A 27,628-nucleotide genomic window follows, 5' to 3' on the forward strand; every position below is an offset into this window, starting at 1 on the left:
ACACACACATACGCACACATACATACATATACATAAATACATACATACATACACACATCTAATTACGCCTTCAAGTAAACATGTCTAAAATGGAACTACTCATCTCTACCCCCTGCCCCCTACTCCCCTGATGGCACTACCTTCAAAATACATCCACAGTCTGCTCACTTCTGTATCACCTACATTGTTATAATCTATTTGAAACCTCCATCACTTATTACTTGTATTATTGTATTAAATTCTTAATTGGTTCTCCCAACTTGTGCTGTGCTCTTGTACGGTGTATTTTCAAACCAGTGGCTAGAGTGATCTTTTCAAAGTGTACGTCAGATAATGTCACTCCTCTGTTCAAAACTGTCAAAAGGCTTCCCATTTCATTCATTAAAAAAACAAGCTTTATGGCAGTTTCCCAGGTCTGCCCCATGCTTACTACATCTCCCGTCACTTCTTTGATCTTATCTCCTGTTAGTCTCCTCCTTGGAAACCTGACTTTAGCCATATACCATTGTGATTTTTTCTAAAAATAGCTTTTGCACTTGTTTTTCCCTCCCCCCAGAAACTCATTCCCCCAGAGACCTGCATGGCTTTTCCCTTTAATGTCTTCAATGTCACCTTCTCAGTGAGGTGCTTCTTAAGCACCTTTTTAAAAATTGTATCCCACCTCCCACTATACTTTTTATTCCCCTTTCCTGTCTTATTTGGCTCCTACCACTTATCACTAGGAGTCTGTACTAGTTTTCTGTTATTGCATAACAAATGACCACAGACAGCAGCTCAAAACCACACATTTACTATCATAGCTTCTGGGGGTTAGGTGTCTGGGCGTGGCTTGGATAGGTGCTCTGGTCTGGGACTCTAAAGGCACCAGCTGGACTGAATTCTCACCTGGAGACTTGACTAGGGCAGAATCCTTTTCCAAGCTCACTCAGGGTGTTGGCAGAATTTATTTTTTTGAGGCTCTGTGACTGAGGGCTTGGCCTTTTCCTGACTCTTGGTTGAAGGCCTCCTTCAGGCCCTAGAGGCTGCCAGCAGTTCCTTGCCATTTGGGCTTTCTCTCTCCCTTTCCCTACTTTTTACTTCTCCCCTCTGCTTCTCCTTCCTCCTCTTCTTCCCCCCCACAGATAACAGAGTTATCTAAATGATTTGGCAGGGTAGATTGTAAGGAACCAAAGGCTAATGGGGGAAGATAAATAATGGTAAATAAATTAGAATGAAAAAATTAAAGTAGGTTTTAAAAACAAACACTGAAAAACTTGATAAGCCAATTAAATCACCTACAAATTTAAAAAACCCTAATATTTACTATTTCTGGGTAGAATGTAGAGATGCAAGTAGAATTTTCCATAATGTCTGGAAAGCGTGGTTAATAAAAGGAAAACTTACCAAATCACAGGCAAAATAATTGAAAAAAATAATATAATTCTTGCCTTTGATCTCTAAAACTAGGCAGTCACTTTTAAAAAGCTTTGATCTTTAAAAACTAGCATCCCACTTCTCCTAAAACTTGACTATGAAAAAACCTTCCATACTCACAGATTTGTTCTTTTTGTTACTCCTATTTCTCACAGATGATTAGTAAGGTTAGTCATTCCTTTGATTCAATGAATCTATCATAGGTGAGGCTGTGATGATTTAATATAGGACCAATTCAGTGTGATCAGAGAGCTACTCTAGTTCATACTGGAATGCAGCTGTATCATATTCCCGGTCAGTCGTTGCCCTGACATCAGCTTGGGCATTGTTGTGCATCCTATGCTGCATTCAGAGCATGTTTTCCTACTATCCTCTTTCAAAAAAAAATTAATGGCACTATTGTATACAGTCAGGTCTTCCTTAAAACATGTATTTTTTTTTTAAAGATTTTATTTTTATTTATTCGACAGAGATAGAGACAGCCAGTGAGAGAGGGAACACAAGCAGGGGGAGTGGGAGAGGAAGAAGCAGGCTCATAGCAGAGGAGCCTGATGTGGGGCTCGATCCCAGAATGCCGGGATCACGCCCTGAGCCAAAGGCAGACGCTTAACCGCTGTGCCACCCAGGCGCCCCAAAACATGTATTTTGACATATATATTGTCTAATGTACCTTTTATCATAGAAAATTTATCAAAGAAAAGGCACTTCAGAATTCCAGTAATTCATATTTGCAAAGCATGCAAGAATCTTTTCATAGTTGTATTCACATCATGATAGACTCTCTCTCCCTTTATGTATATTTTATATATGCATATATATATAAAATTTGTCTTTCTCTGTTTCATAGTGCAGTTTTGAAGAAGGACTAATTTAAATTTTATTTGAAATTAACGACCTTCACGTGTTTAGCATATATTTTTTTGAACACCACACACCCTGCGCTGTTCTATGTGTTGAGAGTCTCGTGTTGAAGAGGATAGACAAGATTGCTGTGTGCATGCAACTTAACTTGTAGTGAGGAAAGACAAAAGAATCATGTATTAATAAATGCTATCCAGATAATTAGGATGATGTGGTAGGGTGACTTGGTGTCTGTTAGAGTGGATGATCTTTAAAGAATGCTATTCTGGGGAAGTAACTTTAAACTGAGAACTGAGTAATTGGAAGGGGTCAACTGTTTGAAGTTCAGAAGAAAGGGTATTTTTGGCCAATGGGACACTAAATATAAATGCTCTGGGATGGAAATTAGCAGGGCTTGTTAAAATACAGCAGAATGCTGGAGTCTAGTGGCTAGATCAAAGTATGCATTTTGGTTAAGATATCCCATAGAGTAAGATAGGAGTTTCCTGGAGAGGTCAGAGTTAAGGATTCCAAGTTTGAATTCATTAAGCAAAAAAAAAGATGGTGTTTAAGTTATGGGGCTGGGTGAAATTAACTAGGAAGAAAATGTATGCTGGAGAAGGGAATGAAGTTTAGGATGAAATCCCAGAATCCTCAAACATTAAGAAGTGGAGGAAAAAATGGGGAGAATCCCCTGAGAAGGAATGGCCAGTAAGATAGATGGAAAACAGGAGAATGTGACACTAGAGAAATCAGAAGGAAAAAAAAAAATTCAGGAAGGAGGCAACAGTTAATTATGTCAAATGACCTATAACATGGGGAAGACAGTTTAGATATGATAGAAAGAATGGGCCTACCTGTATGTGCATAAATCAACATATAAACTTACACACTTTTAGAATCATAGGATTCTAGCCATCTTTGAGATCATAGAAAGAAGTTGAGGTCTTTAGGGGTAAAGTCCATTTTTCTGTTCCCCCACTGCCTCTAAGCCAAGTTAGCATTTTCTTGCCTCTGGAACCTTATAGGCGTCTGAAACTGCCCTCTAATCCTGTGTTTTCCCAGCGGCCAGGGTCCCCCAAATGTATTACTTTCATAAAGTTTTCATGACTCCTGTTGCTTCTAGGATAAAGACCACAATTCTTACCATGGCAAGGCTGTAGGATATTGCACAGTGTACCCCCAGCTTGCTCCCACTTTAACACCTATCACACTGATGGCTTTTTAGAGCCTTGAATATCATGCCAGACTCTTGATTGCTTTAAGCCTTTGTGTGCTCTCTAGGGAAGTATCTTTCTCTATTCTTTCAATGGCCATCTTCTGTGTATCTTTCAGGTCTCAGTTTAAATACCACTTTTTTAAGGAAACCTTCCAGGCAAGGTCAGACCTCCCAAGGAAATACTCTGACAGCATGCTTTTTCATTTGTAGTGTTTATCATGATTGTGTTAAAACAATAATTTGTATCTTTATTTGCTGTTGTCTTCTATTCTAGGGTATAAGCTCTGTGCAACTAGGAAGTATATTTTGTTGTCTCTATCTCTTCCTTCCCTGGTCCCAACTATATCCCCAGCAGTTATACAGTGCATGCCTGCATTCACTAAATGTTTATGTGAATGAATCATGTGACCGTTCTGTAGTATATAAGCAGTTAATAGCACCTCATAACCCATTCGTAAGTTACAGACTAATTTTAAGTCTGAAACAGTTTGAAATCCATTGAATTTTCTCAGAGTAAAATTTAGCTGTTTAACAATCTGTATCTGGACATGATCAAATGAAATATAATTCTTATAAAATATATTTTAAAACGCATGTAATTGAATTGAATTAAGAATAGTACATTAATACGAATTTCAAGATGCCTACGCTTCTCTAAATGAGACAAATAAGCTGTTAAAATTATTTATAGAAAGGATTGTTTTGTAGCTTCTTCTCTTCTTGTAGTTGATTTCCTTCATATATTCTTTTTTTAGTGAAGTATTATTAACACACAGTGTCGCATTAGTTTCAGGTGTACAGTGTACTGATTCAGCAATTCTGTACATTATTCAGTGCTCATCATTCAGTAATGATACTCGTAATTTCCTTTACCTGTTACACTTATCCCCCCACTCACCTCCCCTCTGGCAACCACCAGTTTGTTCTCTATATTTAAGAATCTTTTGTTTTGTTTTGTTTTTCTCTTTTTTCTTTGTTTTGTTTCTTAAATTCCGGATATGAGTGAAATCATATGGTATGTGTCTTTCTCTGACTGACTTATTTCACTTAGCATTATACCCTCTAGGTCCATCTGTGTTCTTGCAAATGTCAAAATTTTACTCTTTTTTATGGTAAGTAATATTCCTATGTGTGTATGTGTGTACACCACATCTTTATCCATTCATCTGTTGGTGGACATTTAGGTTGCTTCTGTGTCTTGGTGATTCTAAATAATGCTGCAATAAATATAGGGATGCATATAATATATGTGTTTGAATTAGTGTTTTTCTTTTCTTTGGGTAAGTGCCCATCAGTGGAATTACTGGATTATATGGTAATTCTATTTTTAATTTTTTGAGGAACCTGTATACTATTCTCCAGAGTGGCTGTACCAATATGCATTCCTACCAACAGTGCACAAGAGTTCCTTTTTCTCCACATCCTTACCAACAATTGTTATGTCTTGTGTTTTTGATTTTAGCCATTCTGACAGGTGTAAAGTGATATCTCTTTGTGGTTTTGATTTGCATTTCCTGATCATTAGTGATGAACATTTTTTCATGTGTCTATTGGCCATCTGTATGTCATCTTTGGAAAAATGCATCTGGCACGTCCTCTGCCCATTTTTTTAGTTGGATTATTTGTTTTTTTGTGTGTGTTGAGTTTATAAGTTCCTTATACGTTTTGGATATTAACCCCTTATCAGATCTGTCATTTGCATATATCATTCGGTAGGTTGCCTTTTTTGTTTGTTGATGGTTTCCTTCACTGTGCAAAAGCTTTCTATTTTGTTATAGTTCTAATAGTTTAATTTTTGCTTTTGTTTCCTTTGCCTCAGGAGACATAGAAAGTGTTTCTATGGTGGATGTCAAAGAAATTGCTGCCTGTGTTTTCTTTCAGGAGTTTTATGGTTTCAGGTCTCACATTTAGGTCTTTAATCCATTCTGAGTTTATTTTTGTGTATGGTGCAAGAAAGCAGTCTAGTTTTATTCCTTTTCATGTAGCTGTCCAGATTTTCTAGCACTGTTTGTTGAGGAGATGGTTTTTATTCCATTGTATATTCTTTCGTCCTTTGTCATAGATTAATTGACCGTGTAAGCATGGGTTTATTTCTGGACTCTCCATTTTGTTCCATTGATCTATGTGTCTGTTTTTGTGCCAGTACCATACTGTTTTGATTACTACACCTTAGTAGTTTGTCTTGAAATCTGGGATTGCAGTACCTCCAGCTTTCTTCTTCTCTTTCAAGATTGCTTTTTTTATTCAGGGTCTTTTTGTGGTTCCATGCAGGTGTTAGGATTATATGTTCTGGTTCTGTGAAAAATGTATTTTGATAGGGATTGCATTAAATCTGTAGATTGTTTTGGGCACTATCAACATTTTAACATTAATTCTTCCAATCCATGAGCATGAAATATCTTTCCATTTGTTTGTGTCACCTTCAGATTTTTTTTATCAGTGTTATTTGTTCTTGTTTTTTTAAAGATTTTATTTATTTGTCAGAGAGAGAGCACAAGCAGGGAGAAGCAGGCTCCCCACTGAGCAAGGAGCCCGATGCAGGATTCAATCCCAGGACCCTGGAATCACGACCTGAGCCTAAGGCAGACGCTAAACTGAGCCACCCAGGTGTCCCTATCAGTGTTTTATAATTTTCAGGGTATAGGTACTTCACCTCCTTGGATAAGTTTATTCGTAAGTATTTTATTCTTTTTGGTGCAATTGTAAATGGGGTTATTTTCTGCTTTCTTTTTCTGCTGCCTCATTATTAGTGTATGGGAATGCAACAGATTTCTGTATATTAATTTTATATACTGTGATTTTGCTGAATCCATTTATCAGTTCTTGTAGTTTTTTGGTAGATTCTTTAGGGTTTTCTGTAGATAGTCTCATGTCATCTGCAAATAGTGAGAATTTTACTTCTTTCTTACCAATTTGGATACCTTTTATTTCTTTTTCTTGTCTGATTGCTGTGGCTAGGACTTACAGTATTATGTTGAATAAAAGTGAGTGGACATCCTTGTCTTGTTCCCTGTCTTAGAGGAAGATCTCTCAGTTTTTCACCATTGAGTATGATGTTAGCTGTGGGTTTTTCATATACAGCCTTCATTTTGTTGAGGTGTGTTCCCTCCAGACTTTGTTGAAGGTTTTTATTGTGAATGGATATTGTACTTTGTCAAGTGCTTTTTGTGCATCTGTTGAGATTATCATATGGTTTTTATCCTCTCTCATTAATGTGATGTATCACATTGATTGATTTGTGAATGTTGAACCACCTTTGCATCCCTGGGATAAATCCCACTTAATTGGGGTGAATGACTTTTAAGATGTATTCTTGGATTCAGTTTGCTAATATTTTTGTTGAGGATTTTTACATCTGTGTTCATCAGAGATATTGGTCTGTAGTTTTCTTTTTTTGTAGTGTCTTTATCTGGATTTGGTGTCAGGGTAATGCTGACTTCATAAGAATGAATTTTCCTTCATCTTTTATTTTTTTGGAATAGTCCCTCATATAATCTTAATGTGTCTGATTATCTCTCTTTGCTTATTCAGTGTGTTATATTTGCCTCAGCTATGTGTCACAACTGGCTGAACTTTGAGACTGCTTAAGGATGTATGGTCTTTTGACAGGGTCATGTGGTACATTAAAAACTATTACCAACCCATGTAAAGTAATTAGTATTCATTGTTTGAACATCTACTGAATTTGAACTCTCATCTCTGATGAATCCAAAAGATGTCTTTGTACTTCAAACACAACTGAGTAATAAGACTAAAAGCACATCTTCTTAAATGGTACATGTGGATTTTAAGCTCCTTGAAGGCGGTTCTATTTGCGTGTTTCATAATGCTCAATATCTTTTCTTTGAATTTTTATTACAGTAGCTCTAGCAATTGAGTATTATTTTCCCCCAAGTATTAGTCATGTTTTCCTTGCATTAAATTCTTCAATTCGTCTAAGAGCTAAGTGTTCTGTAATTCAGATGGAAAGATAAGAATGCCTTATTGGTAAGGATACTTTGGAGGTTAATAAAATGCATCACGGGTTTAAAAAGCTTATTTCCTCACATTTTTGAGAAGATACTACATCTAATTAGGATCTTCTTGAAAAAAGAACAGAAAATAACTTTGTAATGTTGGCATTCCCTCCACCCCCCGCCACAGTCTGTTCTGCTTCTGTTAATAAAGCCAAGTCTGTCTGACTTGATGAAACAGATGGCAACTGTGTGATCTACCACTAGAAGGCATTTTCCACCGCCTCTGCTACAGATGACAGGACTTCAGTTCAGGTGTTGATGGACTCAAATTCAGTTACCTTCAGGATTTTTAATATTTCAGTTCGTTGAGCACTTTTGCTGGTAAGATCTACTTTTTATGAGTGTGTTAAATTAAAATTTCTTGGGCTTAGTAGTATTTTAACTTTTTATCTAAGCTTTAAAGTCTTACTTATTAAAGAGCCTTTTCCCCCCACAAGGTATACCCGATTACATCTTCAACTCAAGAATTGTTTTCTTCAGTTTGCTTGCTGTATTTATTTGAATTGTTTGTTTATAAAGTTTATATCTGAACACTTTCTGTAACAGTTGGTTATTTTGTAAAATTTGAAAATGATTTAAAATACTATTTTCTTGGGGTGCTTGGGTGGCTCAGTTGGTTAAGTGTCTGAGTCTTGGTTTCAGCTCAGATCATCATCTCAGGGTCCTGAGATCAAGCCCTGCATTGGGCTCTGCACTCTGTGTGGAGTCTGCTTGAGATTCTTTGAGATTCTTTCCCCCTTCCTCTCCCTCCCCCTCTCCTCCTCTCCCTGTTTGCATTCTCTCTCTCTCTTTAAAATAAAGAAATAAAATCTTAAAAAAGTTAAAAAATAAAATACTATTTTCTTCAGAAACTTTTTTTTTTTAAATAGAGGCTTATGCTTTTGAGTAAAAACTTTTTTTTTTTTTAGGGCTCAGATAAGAATTTTTGAGGAGGGTGATTTTGGCAGGAAGGAAAGGAGAAGCCTACAGAATGTTTCCAGAAGATTTCTTCCTCTTGAAAGCACTTCTCTGTTCCTAGATTCATTGTTTTGGTTATTTAAGGATTGGCTTCTTAACCTTTTTTGTTCTTTAAAATAGAAATATCTTTACTTTTTAAGCATGATATGTATTTATTATAAAAAAACATGCAGAGAAAATGAAAATCCCCTGCCAAATAGTCCTACCTTCAATAAAAAAGGTCACTGTTTTCTGTTCAATATATATTTTTCCACACTTTCTGATGTCTTTGTAGACCACACACATATGCACACATACTCAAATTAGGTCATATTCTTTAAATTGGTTTTTTTCATTTAATGTAGTAGATTGCTTTGTCAATACACATGTATATGTATTCTTTTTAAAGGTGGCATAATTTTTACTAAATGTACTATATTTTAACTTAATCAGATAACTATTAATGAACATTAAGTGGTTCTTATTTTTCTATTGCTATTAAAAATGAACATCCTGGTACATATATCTTGTCCTGTTGCTTCCTTTTTACAATTAACTTTATCAAAATATAATTGAAATAAAATAAAATGTATATTTTAAGTGTATATTATAATATACACCTAATATATTTTATATAAATATACTCAATACACTATATTCATATGCCATATTAACTATATTAATTATATAACTATGTATATATTAACTATATATAACTAATATGTTAATTCTATATAGATAATTATATCTTCTATAATTATGTAAAATATATTAATATATAATTAACTATATTAATATAGTATATTAACCATATTAATATATTTTATATTAATACACTATATTAATAAATATATTATTAATACACTTGATATACACTTTAATATATATTTTATTTCAATAAAATGTGTATTTTAAGTTCAGTGAGCCTTGACAGATTTATAGACTTTCTTAAGATTGCTTTGGGTATTCAGAGTCTTTTGTGGTTCCATATAAATTTTAGGATTTTTTGTTCTAATTCAGTGAAAAATACCATTGGTATTTTGATAAGGATTGCATTGAATTTAGATTGGTTTGGGTAGTGTAGACATTTTAACAGTATTCTTCCAATCCATGAACATGGTGTATCTTTCCATTTGTTTGTACCTTCTTTGATTTCTTTCATCACAGTCTTATAGTTTTCAGTGTGCAGGTCTTTCACCTTTTTGGTTAATTTATTCCTAGGTACTTTATTCTTTTTGATGCAGTTGTAAATGGGATTATTTTCTCAGTTTCTCTTTCTGCTATTTTGTTATTAGTGTATAGAAATGCAACAGATTCTGGATATTGGTTTTGTATTCTCCAGCTTTACTGAATTCATTTATTCTAATAGTTTTTTGGTGGAGTCTTTAGGGTTTTTTATATGTAATGTATCATCTGCAAATAGTGACATTTACGTCAAAATGCCTTTTCTTTCTTTTTGTAGTTAGGACTTCCAGTACTATGCTGACTAATAATGGTGAGAGTGGGCATTTTTGTTTTGTTTCTGATCTTAGGGGAAAGCTTTTAGCTTTTTACCGTTGAGTATGATGTTAACTGTGGGTTTGTCATATATGGCTTTTATAATGTATGTTCCCTCTATACCACTTCGTTTAGAATTTTTATCAAGAATGGATATTTGTCAAATGCTTTCTCTGCATCTATTGAGATGATCTTAGGAATTTTATCCTTCATTTTGCTAATGTAATGTATCACGTTGATTAATTTGCATAAATTGAACCATCCTTGTATCCCTGCAATAAATCCTACTTGATTTTGGTGAATGATCCTTTTAATTTGTTTTTAAATTGGTTTGCTAAGATTTTATTGAGGATTTTTCATCTATGTTCATCAGGGTTACTGCTCTGTAACTTTTTTCCCCAGAGTTGTATAACTTTATTTTATTTTTGTAATTTTCTATGTGAGTGAGAGTGTGTGTGTGTGTGTGTGTGTGTGTGTGTGTCTTTGTCTGGTTTTGGTATCAGGGTAATACTGGCTTCATAGAATGATTTCGGAAGGATTTCTCCCTGTCCTATTTTTTAGAATACTTTGAGAAGTATTAAGTATTTGGTAGAATTCACCCGTGAAGCCATCTGGCACTGGACTTTTGTTTATTGGGAGTTTTTTGATTACCAGTTCAACTTCATTACTAGTAATTGGTCTGTTCAGATTTTTTATTTCTTCATGATTCAGTCTTAGGAGGTTGATGTTTCTAGGAATTTATCCATTTTTTTCTAGGTTGTTTAATTTGTTGACATTAATTTCTTTTTCATTTCTGATTTTATGTCCTTTGTCTTTTTTTCTTGATTAGCCTGGCTAAAGGCTTAATAAGTTTATCTTTTCAAAGAACCAGCTCTTAGCCTCAGTTGATCTTTTCCATTCTTTTTTAGTCTCTATTTCATTTGTTTATGCTCTGATCTTTATTATTTCTTTTCTTCTCCTCATTTTGGGCTTTGTTCTTTTTCTAGTTTCTTTAGTTGTAAGTTTAAGAGATTTTGATTGTTTCTTGAGGTACACTTGTATCTCTCAGACTTCCCTCTTAGAACTACTTTTGGGTCATCCAGCAGATTTTGGACCATTGTTTTTCATTTTCATTTGTCTACATGTATTTTTTTTTATTTCCTCTTTGATTTTTCATTGACCCATTGGTTGTTTAGTAGCCTGTTGTTTTGTCTTCATATGTTCCCCCTCCCCCAGGTTTTTTTTTGTTTTTTGGGGGTTTTTTTGGTAATTGATTTCTAGTTCATACTGTTGTGGTCAGAAAAGATGCTTGATATGATTTCAGTCTTCTCAGATTTATTTAAAAATTTGTTTTGTGGCCTAACGTGATGTATCCTAGAGAATGTTCCCTGTGTACTTGAAAAGAATGTGTATTTTGCTGTTTTTGGGTGGAATGTTCTGTATATATCTGTTAAGTCCATCTGGTCAATGTGTTGTTCAAAGCCACTGTTTCCTTATTGATTTTCTTTCTGGATGACCTATTCATTAATGCAAGTGGGGTATTTAAGTCCTCTACTATTATTGTATTATTGTCGATTCCTCCATTTATGTCTGTTAATATTTGCCTTATATATTTAGTGCTCCTATATTGGGTGCATTGATATTTACAATTGTTATATCCTCTTGTTGGACTGAAACCTTTATTATTATATAATGTTCTTTTTTGTCTTGTTATGGTTTTTAGTTTTAGTTTTTGTTTTTATTTTTTCTTTGAGAGAGAGATCATGTGAAGGGGGTGCAAGGGAGAAGGAGAGAGAGAAACCCAGGCAGGCTCCACGCCCAGCATGGAACCTGACATGGGGCTCAATCTCACGACCCTGAGATCATGACCTGAGCTGAAACCAAGAGTCAGATGCTTAATTGGCTGAGCCACCCAGGCACCACTATAATTTTCTGTCTTCTAATTATAGCCTTTTCTTTCCATTGAAGTTTTCTCAGTATTGTGAGGCCAGTTCAGTGGTGATGAACTCTTTTTTAACTTTTGTTTGTCTGGGAAACCTTTATCTCTCCTTTAATTCTGAATAACCTTGCCTGATAGAGTATTCTTGGTCGTAGGTTTTTTTCCTTTCACCACTCTGAATATATCATGCCACTTTCTTCTGGCCTGCAAAGTTTATGCTAAATAAGCAGCTGATAACCTTATGGGGTTTCTCTTGTATGCAGCTGTTTTTCTTTGCTGCTTTTATGATTCTCTCTTTATCTTTAATTTTTCCATTTTAATTGTTATGTGTCTTGGTGTGGGCCTCCTTGGGTTCATCTTGTTTGGGACTTTCTTTGCTTCCTGGGTCTGGATATCTGTTTTCGTTCACCAGGTCAGGGAGGTTTTCAGTTATTATTTCTTCAAAGTCATTTCTTTCCAGTCAAGTCTCTGTCCTTCCTTCACTTTTCATTGTGACCTTCTCTACGATTAGCTGCAGAAGTTCTCAAGTTGTTTTTAGAGTTGCTGTACATGTAGTTGTTGCTTTGGCATGTCTGTCAGAGGAGGTCCACTCAGGACACCATCTTTCCTACTTTCTATAACTTTATAGTAAGTTTTGAAATTGGGTGGGGTAAGTCCTCTAACTTTGTTTTTTCTTTAAAAATATTTTTGGTGGGAGTGCCTGGGTGCCTCAGTCGGTTGAGTGTCCGAGTTGATTTTTGGTTCAGGTTATGTTCTCAGAGTCGTGGGATTGAGCCCCACATTGGGCTCCCTGCCCAGCATGGAGTCTGCTTGTCCCTCTCCCTCTTTTCCTCCTCTCGCTCACTCATGCTCTCTCTCTCAAATAAATAAATAAATAAATAAAATCTTAAAAAAATTTTTTTTGTGGTATTGTTTCTTTGATGTCTTACAAATTTTAGAATAAGGCCGTCAATTTCTACCAAAAAACTTGCTGTGATTTTGGCTGTGTTCACATTAAATCTCTATAGATCAGTTTGGGAAGAATTGGATCAGTAACATTTATATTTCAGATCCCTGAAGGTGGTATGTTCTCTTTTTATTTAGGTTTTCTTTCTCTTAGCAGTGTTTTGTAGTTTTTAGCGCACATGTCTTATACCTAATTTGTTATCTTCCTAACGTAAAAGGTATTTAAGCAAATTACATTTCCAGTTATTGCTAACATGTAGAAAGAGAATTGCTGTTTGAGTTTTGATCTTTAGTCTTATGATCTTGTTATCAGGTGTAAGTCTTTTCTTTTTTTGTGTAGATTCTTTAGGATTTTGTGAATAAAGACAATTTTACTTCTTTTTTTCTAATTTGGAAATTTTATAGCTATCTTGCTGTTAACGATTTCTAATTCACTTTTGTGTGGTTTTAGTTTAGGCAGTAACAGATGAAAATGGGACTGCTCCAGTTGAGTGAGGGGCTACTGGTGGAATGGGAGAAAGGTGCTAGAATGCCCTTCCCTCCCACCTGTTCATGGAGGCACTCTGCCTTTTCTTTATGAATGCTGAGGGGGCTCTGAGATGCCTCTGTCGTTTTTTGGTATGTGGCCTGAAACCACTACTGTAGGTTGTACACTAAATTTGGTTAGGTGAAAATGATGCTAAGTTGAAGAAGGTACTTGGAGGAAAGCAACTAGTACATTGTTAAGTGGTTGTCTCAGACTAAGCACTTAAAGAGACTTGCTGTATAAGTCAAATATCCAAATAAATGAGACCTTAGTGGAAGCATACATTATGCAGTATAAATTGAAAATGAGTACCAAGATGGTAAAAAACAGAAATGTTTGTCTAGTCTAGATGATAGTATTTGATCCTACATGCACTTTCCAGGAATACATAGTTCCATTGTTTCATAGAGTGAGATTTTTTGCATGAATGGTATCATTTTATTATTTCCCTCAAGACTCTCTTCACTTCTGAGGATAAACCACTACAAAGTAGATGCTTTCTGTTAAATAAGATAAAATTATTTTGGCCTTTTTTTTTTTTTAAGATTTTATTTATTTGTCAGAGAGAGAGGGAACATGAGCAGGGATAGGGGCAGAGGCAGAGGGAGAAGCAGGCTCCCTGCTGAGCAGGTAGCCCAATGCAGGGGACTTGATCCCAGGACCCTGGGATCATGACCTGAGCCAAAGGCAGATGCTTAACTGACTGAGCCACCCAGGTGCCCCTATTTTGGCCTTTAACAAAATTCTTCGAACTGAGTAAAATGATAAAGTCAGTGCCTATTGTTATACTTGTAAGTATCTTATTTAAGTGGACATGGAGGTGATTCCTGACTACTACCTAAGTGCCTTCACTTCATTTAGAGTGGGGATCAGAAAACAATGGTTTTTACGTTCTTAAAAGGTTGTAAGAAAAAAAAAAAACCGAGGAGAATCTGTGTCAGAGACTACTCGGTCCACAAAGCCTAATAACTTTCATACTGTCTGGCCTTTCACAGGGAAAGTTTGCCGATTCCTGACATAGAGTCTAAGAAGCAGTTCATATTTTAAAAGGATCGATTTCACCCTTACAGATATCTTCAAAAAAGGAGAGAATGTTAACAGTGACTAATAACATGGCCTATTTCTTATTTTATCCAAGGGCATCTGGTTTCAGAGTCTTCTCTACAGTGACCCCTACATGTTTAAAGGAGGGAATTTGGCTTCAGTCACTATTTGAAAACCACCATTATGCAGAGGAGATTGATAATGAGAAAGCATTTATTTTTCAAGAGTAGTATTCTTTAGGGTAATAAACATTTTACACTTGAGTTTGTGCTATATAAAGCCACATGTTAGTTTTTCAGATAGCTTAATTTTTGAAGGTTCTCTAAATCACATTTTGAATTGTGTATGTTCAGATTAATTTTATATTGACCTGTATGTTTTTGCAGGATGATTGTCTTTTGAAAGTCTGGTATCCTATGACTGGCTGGAAATCCTCAATTATACCTCAGGATCATCATGAAGTGAAAAGGAGACAGGCGTCTACCCAATTTTCCTTTGTTTATTTGGCACATCCCCGAGCTGTGGCAGGTTTCTCATGGCGTAAAACTAGCAAGTATATGCCCAGGTTAGACAAATGTGTCCTATAACGTTGGTTTGTTTACTTATATATTTGTAAAAATAATGAAAGCAAAAGTCTTTTTAGTGCGTTGACTTGGTGGAAATGTGAAGAGCATAGGCTCTGGGTGTTAACTGCCTGAATTCAGATCCTGCTGTTGTTACTCACTTTGTGAGCTTTTGCCTAAATTTCTTAAGCTCTCTATGCCTCAGTTTTCTTTTCTTAGGTAATAGTACCTACGTCCGAGAGCTGTAGTGAGACTTACTACACTACTGCGTGTAAATATTTCCTGCAGGCCTTTGCACATAGTATGGGCTTAGGCTGTGTTAGCTGATGTGTTAGTATGTGTTAGTAGTAGCAGCAGCAGTAAAAGATTCCAGGAAGGAAGTGTTTGCAAGTAACAGGAAAGCACACACTGAAGGAAAATAAAGCATAGTAATAAACTATCAATGATACGCGTGGTGGGAAAGCATATCAAACACAGTGAATCAAGTCGTCAGGTTTTTTTTAACTAAGGGCCATCAACAGAACCTTCTCAAAGAATTTATTGTTACAAGTTTTTCCTCATTGTCCAGCATCTCTTAAAAGTATTTAGAAGATTGAACAAACTACAGAACATCTCATACCAATGAGTCCTATATCATATATATAGTTGTAAAAAAAACTTGCTTAGAAATATGTATTTATTTTTGAGAGGCTATTTCATGTGTGAACTGTTCACACCTGATAGGAAATACAGCACACGTTATAGAGGTACTCAGTAAATGGGAAATTCATTCATTTTTAGAATCTGAATAAGAAGTTTATTCTGCTTAAATTATTTGCATCTATTGAAAACATTTGCAAAATACTTTGAGTCGGATTCCATGTAAGCTTTTTTTTTTTTTAAAGGGAGAATGATTTTTTTCTTTTATAATGAGTGTTAAGTCATCAGCTGCTTGATGCTGTAACATTTTTGCTTATTTTAACTTAATGGAAATTGACTTATAGTTTGAGATTATATTCTTGCAGTTTTATTTTGAAGATACTCATTTGTTTACCTGTTTATAATCTTTTAGATTATAAGGAGGAAGATACAGGATGACACAAGTACTGCCATAAGCCATGCAGTTTAATTGTATTTATGAATTTTTATTAAGGTGATTTTGTAATTTGCAATGATTAGGTTTTCTTTTGCTCTTTAGTTTGTTTAGAAGATGCTAATATTCCCACAGAGCCTAGTTTTCAAGCAGTATGTGTGTGATCGGGCATAAATTTCTGTTTCCTTTGTCAAGACCATTTCCTAGTTTTTATGGTGTTCATGTTCATAGTGATACTGTGTATGATTTCAAGCTCTTTGATCGACCTCTTTCTCCATATACTGTAATTTCTAAGCATTGGAAGCATATACTGTCATTTAACTGAGCCGTTCAAGGCATGATTTTAATGAATCAAAGTGCCAGGGACAGATAGGTTGTTCTATTTTATGGCAACTGATTGGGCCCTTCACTGAGCCTGCCCTTGTAAGTATGAACAGGTAGTAAACGGGGTTTGGGGAGAGTGTGAAACAGCTGGTATAAATCAAATCTCTTAACGTTACTGGAAAAATAACTACCCTCGGTCATACTGTTAGTTGTACCTGATGCTGTTTTTATACGTGAAGAACAAAATATTAATAGTCTTTAATTAATCAGTGGCACTGACATTCATAGTAATTTTTGTTTATTTCTCTTTGTCATTAGAGGTTCTGTCTGTAATGTGTTATTAACTTCATGCCATGATGGCGTCTGCCGACTCTGGGCAGAAACCGTATTACCAGAAGATTGCCTTTTGGGGGAGCAGATCTGTGAGACGACCACTTCTAGTGTTGCCAGTCACCTCACTCAGGCTGGAAGACACAAGGACAGAATACAACATGCTCTTGAGGTACTATATTATTTAAAATGGTAAATAAATTTTGAAGATATGTGAGTTTGGTGGGAATTTATAAGTTAAGATGCACATAGTGCACCTGGTACATATAATGATGAAATTAGTAGCAAGTAATTCTCACTAATTTGTTTTATGCTTGTAAGACTACTCATTTTATGCCACTCAGAAGCCAAATACAATAGTAATGATCTCAGACATGTAGTCTAGGTAAATAGTATAATTTTAATTTTTTCATTTTGTGTGTCAAATATGAAAATCTATAGGAATAATCAGCTTTGATTAGTAAAACACATAAAGGACCCTGAAACTAGTTGTAATTAAAAATGTTTTGCTTTTGTTTCATGAGGATTAAATCTTACTTGCGAGTTCTAATTAAAAATGACTATTTTGATTCTTAATTAAGAATAAAGATATTAAAATATTAGACACAAGTCAGCTTTTATATAATTGCTTTATAATTTCCATAGTTTAATATTTGGAAGGCAAACTAATTTTTCCAATTTTTAAATGCAATATATATGAAATAAAAGTGCTTCCTATGAAATTAGATTGTTTATAATATAGACTGTTGTGTCCATTATGGGAATAAAATGAGATAAACACATTTTTGAAAATTACCAGAAATTTATTAAAGCAAACCTAGATTGCTAATTTTCTTAATTTTTCATGTGACTTCTTACTACACAAAGAATATGTGCTTTTTCTAAAATTAGATTAGAAAAAATATGGAATTTATAATCCAACTCTTCCAGTTATGTGTGTATGTATATTTTTTCTTTATTTACAAGATTGAGGTCATATTATGCAGTAATGTTTTATAACTTGCTTTTTATACTTGATGTGTTATAAACATCTCTCTACATTACTAATTATGTTTTTATATCATACTTTTACATTAACATTTTATGGATGCATAGCCAAAATGTTTTTGCTGTTTCAGCAAGCAGAATTATTTTCTGGGTTTGGTAGGCTGAAGATGTGCTCCTTAAAAGTTTTATATAAAGTAGGCTTAGTCTTATACTATCTGTGATTGGGCACTGTTTATGCATTCCCCCCCCAAATTTAAAGTATAAATGAAATTAAAAGCAGAGGTCAGAACAGTTAAAGTTACAATTTGTTTTAATATTTGTTGAAATTTAGTGAGACAAAGTACTTAATTTAGTACATGTTTACAGTCATTTTTATATAGTTATGTGACATTTTATCTTCAAATTGCATATGAGCTTTTGGAGATGAAGTGCTTTGAGACATCTTTGTATCCTCAGTGGTACCTAATATGTTGCTTTTCATGTATTAAATTGAATTACTAGTTGTTACATAAGATAAAAGCAAAAGTTATAAGTAAACATATAATCAGTGATTTGACAAATGTTTGCTACCTTTTAGTAATCTTATTAATTAATAATGTTAAAATTGTTTTTAATAGAAAAAGCCTAATTGTCTGATTTATAAACTGCCTTGCTTTTTAACATCCTTTCGTCTGAAACTCCTAACTGTAAGGTCTATATAATTCTGTATATATTTATACATTTTGTTACTAGGAGAAAACAATCAGCCAGTATTACACCAGCCTTGCCAAGATAATTTAAAATAATGATAAATGTCAAGATCGAATGAAAATAATTTTATAGGCATTGTGGTGCAGGAGGTCTTTAATATATCCATCTTAACCCTGTTATCAAAGAAATAAGCAACTCTGTAGCAGGGAGACCAGAGGTAGAGGACAAGCCGTAGACCTGATACTGTTTTCCATATGAAAAGGAATAGAGGAACAAAGGAATAGAATGGGAAATTATTGTAAAGCATGGTATTGGGGGTGGGTTAAGTGACAAAATAAGGAAGTGCTGTGAGTTGGGGTTATGGTGTGGAGATCTTTTCTTTTTAAAATAGTTCAGATCATTGGATATGCTAGTGGAGAATTTTTATCCTATAGACATACGTCAATTTAAACAAAATAAGTCAGTACTTTCATGGCTCTTCTCACCTACATAGATTCCCCTTACTCTGTATTTTTGTACTCTGTTTTTCTTCTTTATAAATAGAGATCATATAATATTGAGCTGTAACTGTTTAGTTGTAAGTGAGAATTTTGGGGAGAAATACTCTTCTTCCTGGTAGGAAAATTTAGGATTTTTTTTTTACTGTTATGGCTAGTAAATTTCATCTCAGTAGTGGGCTATCCTGTAAAACCTAGACTTTGGACTCCTAATCTTAATAGGAGTTTCTATAGATAATGAGTTATTTTTGAGCAACTACTCCTGCCTTAAACTATAAAATTTGCAGAAACTATGGAGAATATAGTCAGAATTGTTCAGTTGAAGTTAAGGTCTTTCCCTTTAAAATATTCAGATTTTGCAGAGAGGAAAATTATAAAATCCTTAATACTCAAAAGTATTGGGATCAGCATTTTTTAGACTTTCCAGAGTTGGATTTAGCAATTATTTTTCTATTTTAGACAATACACCATTTGAAAAATTTAAGAAAAGGACAGAGAAGGTCTTCTGTTCTTGTAACTCACACCGAATTAATGCCTGACCAGACGGCAACGCATGAAGTTCAGAGACACATTTCCCACCATGCAAATGCACTGTGTCATTTCCACATTGCAGCAAGCATCAATCCTGCCACAGGTAAAGGATAGTAAAGTTTTAGTTCCTGTAAATATGCTGAAATAAGATAAATAAATAGATAAGTGGGACTACTTATAGAACCTGTTTTTCATTTTATGTTACTATTCCATGTTCCTTTAAAAATACTTCTTAATTCAAATAGGAATATAATATAAAGTACCATTTCTTAAATTGAGACTATGTGATTCTCAGGAAACAACTGAAGATAAGTATTTCTGAGGATCTCTGTTTGTCTAGTGTATAGCAAGGTTCTAAGTAAATTAGAGCTTTAGTTGAACTTTGAATAGAATATAATTAGTGATAATATGCGGTAAATTCAACACATATTAGAAAGGTTGGCTTTTTAACTGTATACACTATGCTAATCAAATGGAAGAGGTTCACAGGCTTGTCCCATCTGGATAAGTACTCTGTCACATATTTGAGTCTAAGTACTGGATATGTTCTTGTAGCCATTAGCCTTGTCTTTCAGCATCTTTATTAAATAACCTTCACCTTTAACCAATTTTATCCATTTTTACTGTAACTTACTACATACTATTTTAAAAATCATTTCGTAAAAATATTTAACATCATGTATTTATAGGTCCTGTATGTAAATATAACATGTAGTTTGACCAAATTCATTGCTAGGTGCAAATAATTTTGTATTGTAGGACTCCTCCTCAACTTTTTTTCAGGATACTTTTGAATCTACATTAAAGCTGAAAGCATAATTCAATGAATACCCGTATAACGTTTACCCAAATTCACCAGTTGTTAGTATCTTGTCCTGCATGCTTTTATTCTCCCCTTCTGCCCACGTATGTATGTCTTTGCTTCCTCTTCCCTTATTTTTGGCTGAGCCATTTGAAAGTTGTGACCAACATTATCCTTCATTTCCTAAATATTTTATGACCTTATCTAAATATTTCAAGTGTGTCTTCTTATAAAAAGGGTTTCCTCCATTACCACAATACTGTTATTGTATGTAAGGAACATGGAAAATATGTTTAACATATAGTTGATATTAAAATATAGATTCTTTCTTTTATGCATTTGATTGTCATTTCTTTTAAACTCCCAATCTATAATAGTCCTCAGTTGTCAAAAAAAGGTCTCTCAGTATCAAAGAACTGCTCTCTGTTATCTTTTAGAGCATCTTGCAGTCTGAATAGTTGTTCATGATAAGGTGTAGGTGAAACATTTTTAGCAAGAGTAGGGGATGTGTTGTTTTATAGTATTCCTAATTTACAAATCCTATTTTATATGATTTGTTTTATTTTTATCAGAAAACTAGGACTATCATCCAGGAATTAGAAACAAAGAACAACTTAGAACTTTATTTAACACTGATATATAGTAGCAGAACACCACCAGAATATCCTGTTCATTTTATCTTTAGGCTTTCATATCTTTTTGCAGAGGACAGTGGTTTTTTGTTTTGTTTTTGTTTTTGCTTTCTGTTGAATGGATTATTTGTAATATGAATTGGGATTTAGGGGATTAATTTTTTTAGCTTTACTATTTTACATGAGCTAATCTGTGTTGTGAATTTCAGTTACCCGAAATGGAGGAAGCCTGCTAATATACTTAAAGTTTGCTTGTCTTCCCATGTTCTTCTTCAGCATTATTTATTCCCAGCTTTTTAGTTTCAGACATTTAGGAAGGTTGGAACAATACTACAGTGAACACTCATGTCTTCTACCTTGAGCAACAGCTGTTAACATTTTGCCAAAGTTGCTTTATTCTCTCTGTATTCTACCTGTGTGGGGGGGATGGGGTGGGCATGCGTGAGTGAAATTCTTTCTTAATCTTTTGCTGTAAGTTGCATATGTCATGGCACATCATGCTTACATACTTCAGAAAGTATCTCCTAAGAATAGGGAAATTCTCTCACATGATCACAATATCATTATTATACCTAGGAAAATTAGAAGTAATTCTATAATCTCTAATATCTCAGTTATTTTTAAACTAATTTTCTCCAATTATCTTAGATGTCTTTTATAGCTGCTTTTCTGTTCAATTTTTTGGTTCCTCCATCCCCAAACCACCATTTAATAAAGGTTCATGCATTTGGTGTATTTGGTTTTTAAATTAGTAATTTAATTCCATTAGTAATTTAAGTCTGTGCCATTAATTCTTAATATTTACTTTTACTATTAAATTCAGTTAAAGTTTCTACAAATCCTGCTAGAGTTATGTTGACCTTTTCTGTGTAAGTATAGAGTTAGTCTTTATAAAGACTAACTTATAAGTTAAAAGTGCTTATAAGCACTTGGCAATCCTTTTAAAAGCATGAAAAATTAAAAAAATAAAAATAAAGACATGAAAAATTCATATTGAAGTCTTACCTTTTTTTCCCCACAGATATTCCAAATGTCTTGGTTGGCACTGTATTTAACATTGATGATGGAAATGGGGGCTTTGTGGTTCATTGGTTAAACAACAAAGAGTTTCATTTTACATCATCTACTGAAATATTTATGCAGCAATTACGAAAACTTTCTGAGAAGCAGATAGATCATGAAAGTGACGAAGGAGATAGAGAAGATGAGGAACGTTCACAGGAGGAGAAAGAGAGGGGTTTACACATGAAACTAGACCATGGTTAGTATACCATGTTCAAATTTTTCTTTTTGGCAAGTCAGCAGCTTTTTGTGATAGCACTTTTAGTTTATAATCCTTCCTTCCTGCTCTTCTTCTTTTTTACTTTCCCAGTCATTTATTGACCATCTACTATGGACCATCTACCATCTAGCTCTATATGCTTTGTTATACACATTGCTTTGGGTAATGTATTACTTTGGAAGCCAGGTCTTTTTTTGGGGAATAAGTTTTGATAATGCTAATGCTAATGTGAATGACATTTTGATTTCTTTAAAAGTAAGAAATAGGGGCGCCTGGGTGGCACAGCAGTTAAGCGTCTGCCTTCGGCTCAGGGCGTGATCCCGGCGTTATGGGATCGAGCCCCATATCAGGCTCTTCCGCTATGAGCCTGCTTCTTCTTCTCCCACTCCCCCTGCTTGTGTTCCCTCTCTTGCTGGCTGTCTCTATCTCTGTCGAATAAATAAATAAAATCTTTAAAAAAAAAAAGTAAGAAATAATAGTAATTTTCAGTTCAGATCAGAAAATGATTTTCTTCTTTTTCTCCTTCACTCCCTCCCCCTGGCCATAAATTGGAAGAGAAATTTATGGTTTTTTAAGATAGTATGCTCTTGATAGTCCAGTATGTAAATGAATTTTTATGGTATTATTAGTATGTACTGATAAATTAGTATGTACTGATAAATTTATTTTCTGATTCAGAATTATCCCTGGATAGAGAATCTGAGGCAGGTACAGGATCGTCGGAACATGAAGATGGAGAAAGAGAGGGAAGTCCCAGAACCTTTTCACGACCTAGTGTACCGATGCCGCTGCCCACAGTCCTGCTTGACCGGAAGATTGAAATGCTGCTAACTGAATGGAATAAGAATCCCGACATGCTTTTTACTATCCACCCTGTAGATGGTACCTTTCTAGTGTGGCATGTAAAGTATTTGGATGAATATAATCCTGGAATATTTAGACAAGTCCAGGTATATTTTACTGATGACGCAATTATTACATTTATTAAAAAAAGAAAAGATGCTATTCAGATTTACCATGTTTTCAGAGGTACTCAAAAGATTTTATGAAAAGCAACTGAGAAGAGAATACTTATTCATGTTATCAAAGGGGAATCAGTGACCACAAATTTTACAAACCTGGTTAATTCAAAGTGAAATGAATTTGGCTTTGAAGTGTGGTACTGAATATTTGAATATATGTGCATTGGCTTTTTTCCTGGGAATTCACAATATTTTGAATAAACTTAAGAAAACTACCCTAAAAATGTGACTTAGGATTCTGTTCCCCTCCCCCCCCACGTTTTACTAACTAAATCTAGCTACCTTTATCTGTTATCTTTCTGAACTTCATTTCTATTTAGATTTGTGGTTGTGGTAATTTAGCTGTACAAGTAAGGCACTTGAAATTTTTCTTTTTTCAGGCTTCTCTTTGGCCTCAAATAGAGATATACGATATTACATAAATAGAGGAAAGGAATTAGACTGTAAAGAGGTTGAAAATGATAGTTTTTTCTGGGAAACTGAGATTTCACATTTTGAAAATGGAAGTGATTTTGTAAAACTTTTGAGAGGAGGAAAACTACTTACATTGAATTCATACCGTGTTTTTCAGGTTTCTTTTTCTTCCCGGATTCCTGTTGCTTTTCCATCTGGTGATGCGAGCTCTCTTAGTAAAAATATCATGATGTATGCCTGCATAAACACTACGAAAGATTCTCCCCATACTCTGTTACACCAAGAGATGACGGCTGTAGGCAGTTCTCATGGATTACAGCTATACTCCAGATCACACACTACAAATATGAACATTTTAGCTCCTACAGTAATGATGGTCTCCAAACACATAGATGGTTCTTTAAATCAGTGGGCTGTCACTTTTGCAGATAAGTCTGCCTTTACCACTGTTCTGACTGTATCTCACAAATTTAGATACTGTGGTCATCGATTTCACCTCAATGACCTGGCATGTCATTCAGTTTTACCATTGTTACTGACATCCTCTCATCACAATGCTCTGTTGACTCCTGAATTAGACTGTCAGTGGGACTCAGACAATAAAGTAAGTAGGTTGATGGATCCTGTAAGACATATAAAAGGCTCCTCGAAACAGCCTCTTAGAAATGCAGCGACACGTACATTTCATGACCCGAATGCAATATACAGTGAACTTATTCTGTGGCGTGTAGACCCAATAGGACCTTTGTCCTACACTGGAGGAGTATCAGAATTGGCTCGAATTAACTCTTTACATACATCAGCCTTCTCCAATGTGGCTTGGCTTCCGACTCTTATTCCCAGCTATTGTCTTGGTAAGTGTTTGTTTTAATTCTGAAATTAATAAAAGCTTTTATACTGTCTTTTAATACACAAAATGTTTTCTTCTTGTCATTATTAGGAGGATTTTTAGTAAGTATGGGGGATGTAGACATCAGACTTACGTTTAGAATTTCCAGAAGTTTGTTTTTAATTTTTTCCCCTCTTAACATATTTTCTATTGAATTCTTTTATTAATGATTCTATATTCATTAATTTTATCTTTTAAATTATGATTCCGGACCATGGTTGTGCCTAAAAAGAAAAGTGTTACTAGGTCTCTCATACTTCAGCCCCAGATAAGAACAAACTACGTATATAACGCGAAGTTTTTGCTCTCTCAGGCACGTACTGCAATTCTGCAAGTGCTTGCTTTGTTGCTTCCGATGGCAAAAATCTGAGGCTCTACCAAGCTGTGGTGGATGCAAGAAAATTACTGGATGAATTATCAGATCCTGAATCTTCGGTGAGCATTTCCTAATCTTTATTAAAATATCCAGTCTGATAAGGAATTCTCTTTTTACTTTGGGACTTTTAGTTGGTGTTTAGGGAGTGAGCACATGTTCTGGGCTCTATACAACAAATTTACTGTTTCTGAATTTGTGTTTCAAGGTACATGGGTCAGTATCACACATCAGTACATTCTACACTTAAAGAAATAAATAAGACTTTTCCCCTAAGATATCCTGATTTCTGCTTGACCTGTTTCACTCTCTAGTTTGGTTCTGTTGATCTTCCTTTGCTCTAAGGCAGCTTTACCAAGCTCTTTGTTTAGGTTGGAAAATCTGAGCTTTTCTGAGCTTCATTGACCATTTTAAAAAGTCCTGTGGTCAGAATATGTTATCAGTGGGTGGCAGTATCTTACTCTGGTAGTTCTGTAGCTGAACTGGAAGTCAGCATATATTAGTTACTATTCAGATTTGAACAGTGAATTTTACCTTAACCTATGAAAACATGCCTTTTTATAAAACACTTGTTCTAACAAAAATCTGTCCAATATTGAACACCAAAGATAATTTTGAGTGTGTAGTATGTGTCCTTCAAAGTGTAGCGGATACAGAGCATAAGTTTCAGAGTGTGGCTTTAAGGAGCTTTTAATTTAGTGGAGGAGAGAAATTATTAATAAAAGGTTAAATAACAGTTTAAGCCAGAAACAGTATCTGAGGGTGGTGTGTAAGTAATTGTCAAACAGATGGTACCAGAAGTATTCCATAATCCAGACGAGAGAGAGATCAGAGGAGGGTAGGCCTAGAAGGCTTTAGTAAGGACAGTATTTAGGTTTGTTTTTGATGGGTGGACAAGAGTTAGAAAGACAAATTCTTTCTCTTTGCCAGAGTGAGAGAATGGCCTGCAAGTGTGGATATGGGAAAGTGCACGTGTAGGTAAGGCTTGTTCCAGATACGGTGGGAAAACCACGTGGGCTGGAGCCAGAGGCCTGGTGTGGAGGGAGTAGCATCTTAAAATCAAGGAGTTGGAAGATACTTTATAGGTCACCTAGTCTAAACCAGCCATGTGATGCTTTATTCCCTCTACCACATTCCTGCCAGTCTGTCATCTGGCCTCCGAGGAGGGAGCCTCAGCTCTGAATGCAGCTCATGCTGCCTTTATTTACCTTCACTGTTATACTGAAATTAAATTTGTATTCCTTAAATTCTGCTTGTTAGACCTGGTTCCATTTAGAGTACATCTAGTTTTCCTCACATGTGAGATCACTTCAGATAATTGAAGATGACTGTATTACAACCTATGAAACTTTTTTCCTCAGGCCAAACCTGCCCCCTTCCACCAATAAATTAATTGTTTTATATTTGACCCTGGTTACTCCTCTTAGCAGTTTTCAGTTTCTACACTCTGGGCGTTGTAGGACCACTAGAATACTGGCAATATTATGGCCCCTCTCATTAGATTTTATTGTGTTTTTGGTAGTCATGCCAGATTCTTTGTTTGTAATTGATTCATACTGAGCTGACTCTCATTTAAATATCCCAGAGTCTCTTTTTGCCAGCAAGCCATTCTGTATTTGTGCATTTGAGTTGTGGCCCAAATGCAGGCCTAGTTTCACTATTACATTTCATCTTGTTAGGTTCAGTCTTTCTTTTTTGAATCCGGATTCTGTTATTTGTGTTATTGCTTTATGACTTATATCACCAGTCTGTTTGTTGAATGTTATTTCCACATCTTTATCTGAGTCAATTATAAAAATGTTAAACAGGATAGGACTTAAAAAAGACCCTAGCAGTGTACATTTGAAATCTTTTTCCATTTTTATTGTCTGAAATATTTCTTCAGCTTGTCCCTAGGATTTCCATGAGGCAGCTTGTCATGCGCTTTTCTGAAATAAAATACACTGTCTGCCAAATATTCTGTAGTCGAAAGGAAGTCAGATCTGTCTGAGATGATTGTTTGAATGTGTAGTAGGTTAAATGTACCTACCCTGATGTCTGTTGTTAACTAAAACCTTGTACTAAATAGCCATCAAGCTCTTTAGTTTGTCTTATTGAATTATATTGTTTTCCTTTTCGAAAATTGGAACATTTACCTAATGCTAGTATTTTGGCTATGACATTTCCCATGATTTCTCAGAGAACGTCTTCTATAGTTATTGAACTTATTTGCAAAATTTTCCCACTAACCCAGGCATTACTTTTCCAGAAAATGTAAATTTATGTAGAGCAGTTAGATACATTCTTGGAATTTCTTAATTTATCCTGTCTTCTACTCGTCCCCTTACCCATGTACATTTTTTCTTAAACCTATTTTCATTAAATTTTTTAATGCTAAAAAGTAATACATATTCATTGTAGAAAATTTGTTTTTTTCTGTTTTTTGCAAGCTAAATTCTTTTTTTTTAATTAAAACAATTTTTTAATTTTTCTATTGTGAGTTCACGTGCGTGTTGGGGGAGGAGCAGAGAGAGTGAGAGAGGATCTTAGGCAGTCTCCACGCTCAGCTCGGGAGCCTGACTCAGGGCTTGATCTCACCACCCTGAGATCATGACCTGAGCTGAAATCAGGAGTCTGTTGCTTAACCGACGGAGCCATGCAGGCACCAACAGTCTAAAATTCTTGAAATGGAAGACCAGAGACAAAGTAGGAATTAGGAGTTCTTATTCTCTGCATCATTATTAACATTAAAGTATCATCCTCTGTTAATGAGCTCATCTTTTCCTTTGTCTCTAGACTCTGAAAATAATTTATTGTTACTTAATTTTTTAAAAAAAATTTTAGTTTTTGGATAGTTTTAGATTTACAGAAAAGTTGCAACAGTAGA

At 34.8% G+C, this 27,628-nt stretch overlaps 1 protein-coding gene across 8 annotated transcripts in view; it reads left to right on the forward strand.

Annotated features, from left to right (window-relative positions):
* DMXL2 (Dmx like 2) overlaps positions 1 to 27,628 on the forward strand; it is a 145,130-nt gene that overhangs the window by 44,654 nt on the left and 72,848 nt on the right. For 7 of the 8 annotated variants that reach the window (XM_034660977.1, XM_034660979.1, XM_019800946.2 and 4 more), the window contains exons 7-13: positions 14,741 to 14,919; positions 16,632 to 16,815; positions 19,277 to 19,451; positions 21,804 to 22,043; positions 22,743 to 23,014; positions 23,658 to 24,354; positions 24,703 to 24,824. In XM_034660977.1, coding sequence (XP_034516868.1) covers positions 14,741 to 14,919; positions 16,632 to 16,815; positions 19,277 to 19,451; positions 21,804 to 22,043; positions 22,743 to 23,014; positions 23,658 to 24,354; positions 24,703 to 24,824 — 1,869 coding nt within the window. Of the gene's footprint in view, positions 1 to 7,688; positions 7,810 to 14,740; positions 14,920 to 16,631; positions 16,816 to 19,276; positions 19,452 to 21,803; positions 22,044 to 22,742; positions 23,015 to 23,657; positions 24,355 to 24,702; positions 24,825 to 27,628 lie in introns of those variants that run through there. The other variant, XM_034660981.1, reaches the window with a different exon arrangement.

The sequence above is a fragment of the Ailuropoda melanoleuca genome, chromosome 5 (genome assembly GCF_002007445.2).
Source record: "Ailuropoda melanoleuca isolate Jingjing chromosome 5, ASM200744v2, whole genome shotgun sequence".
Taxonomy (NCBI): Eukaryota; Metazoa; Chordata; class Mammalia; order Carnivora; family Ursidae; genus Ailuropoda; species Ailuropoda melanoleuca.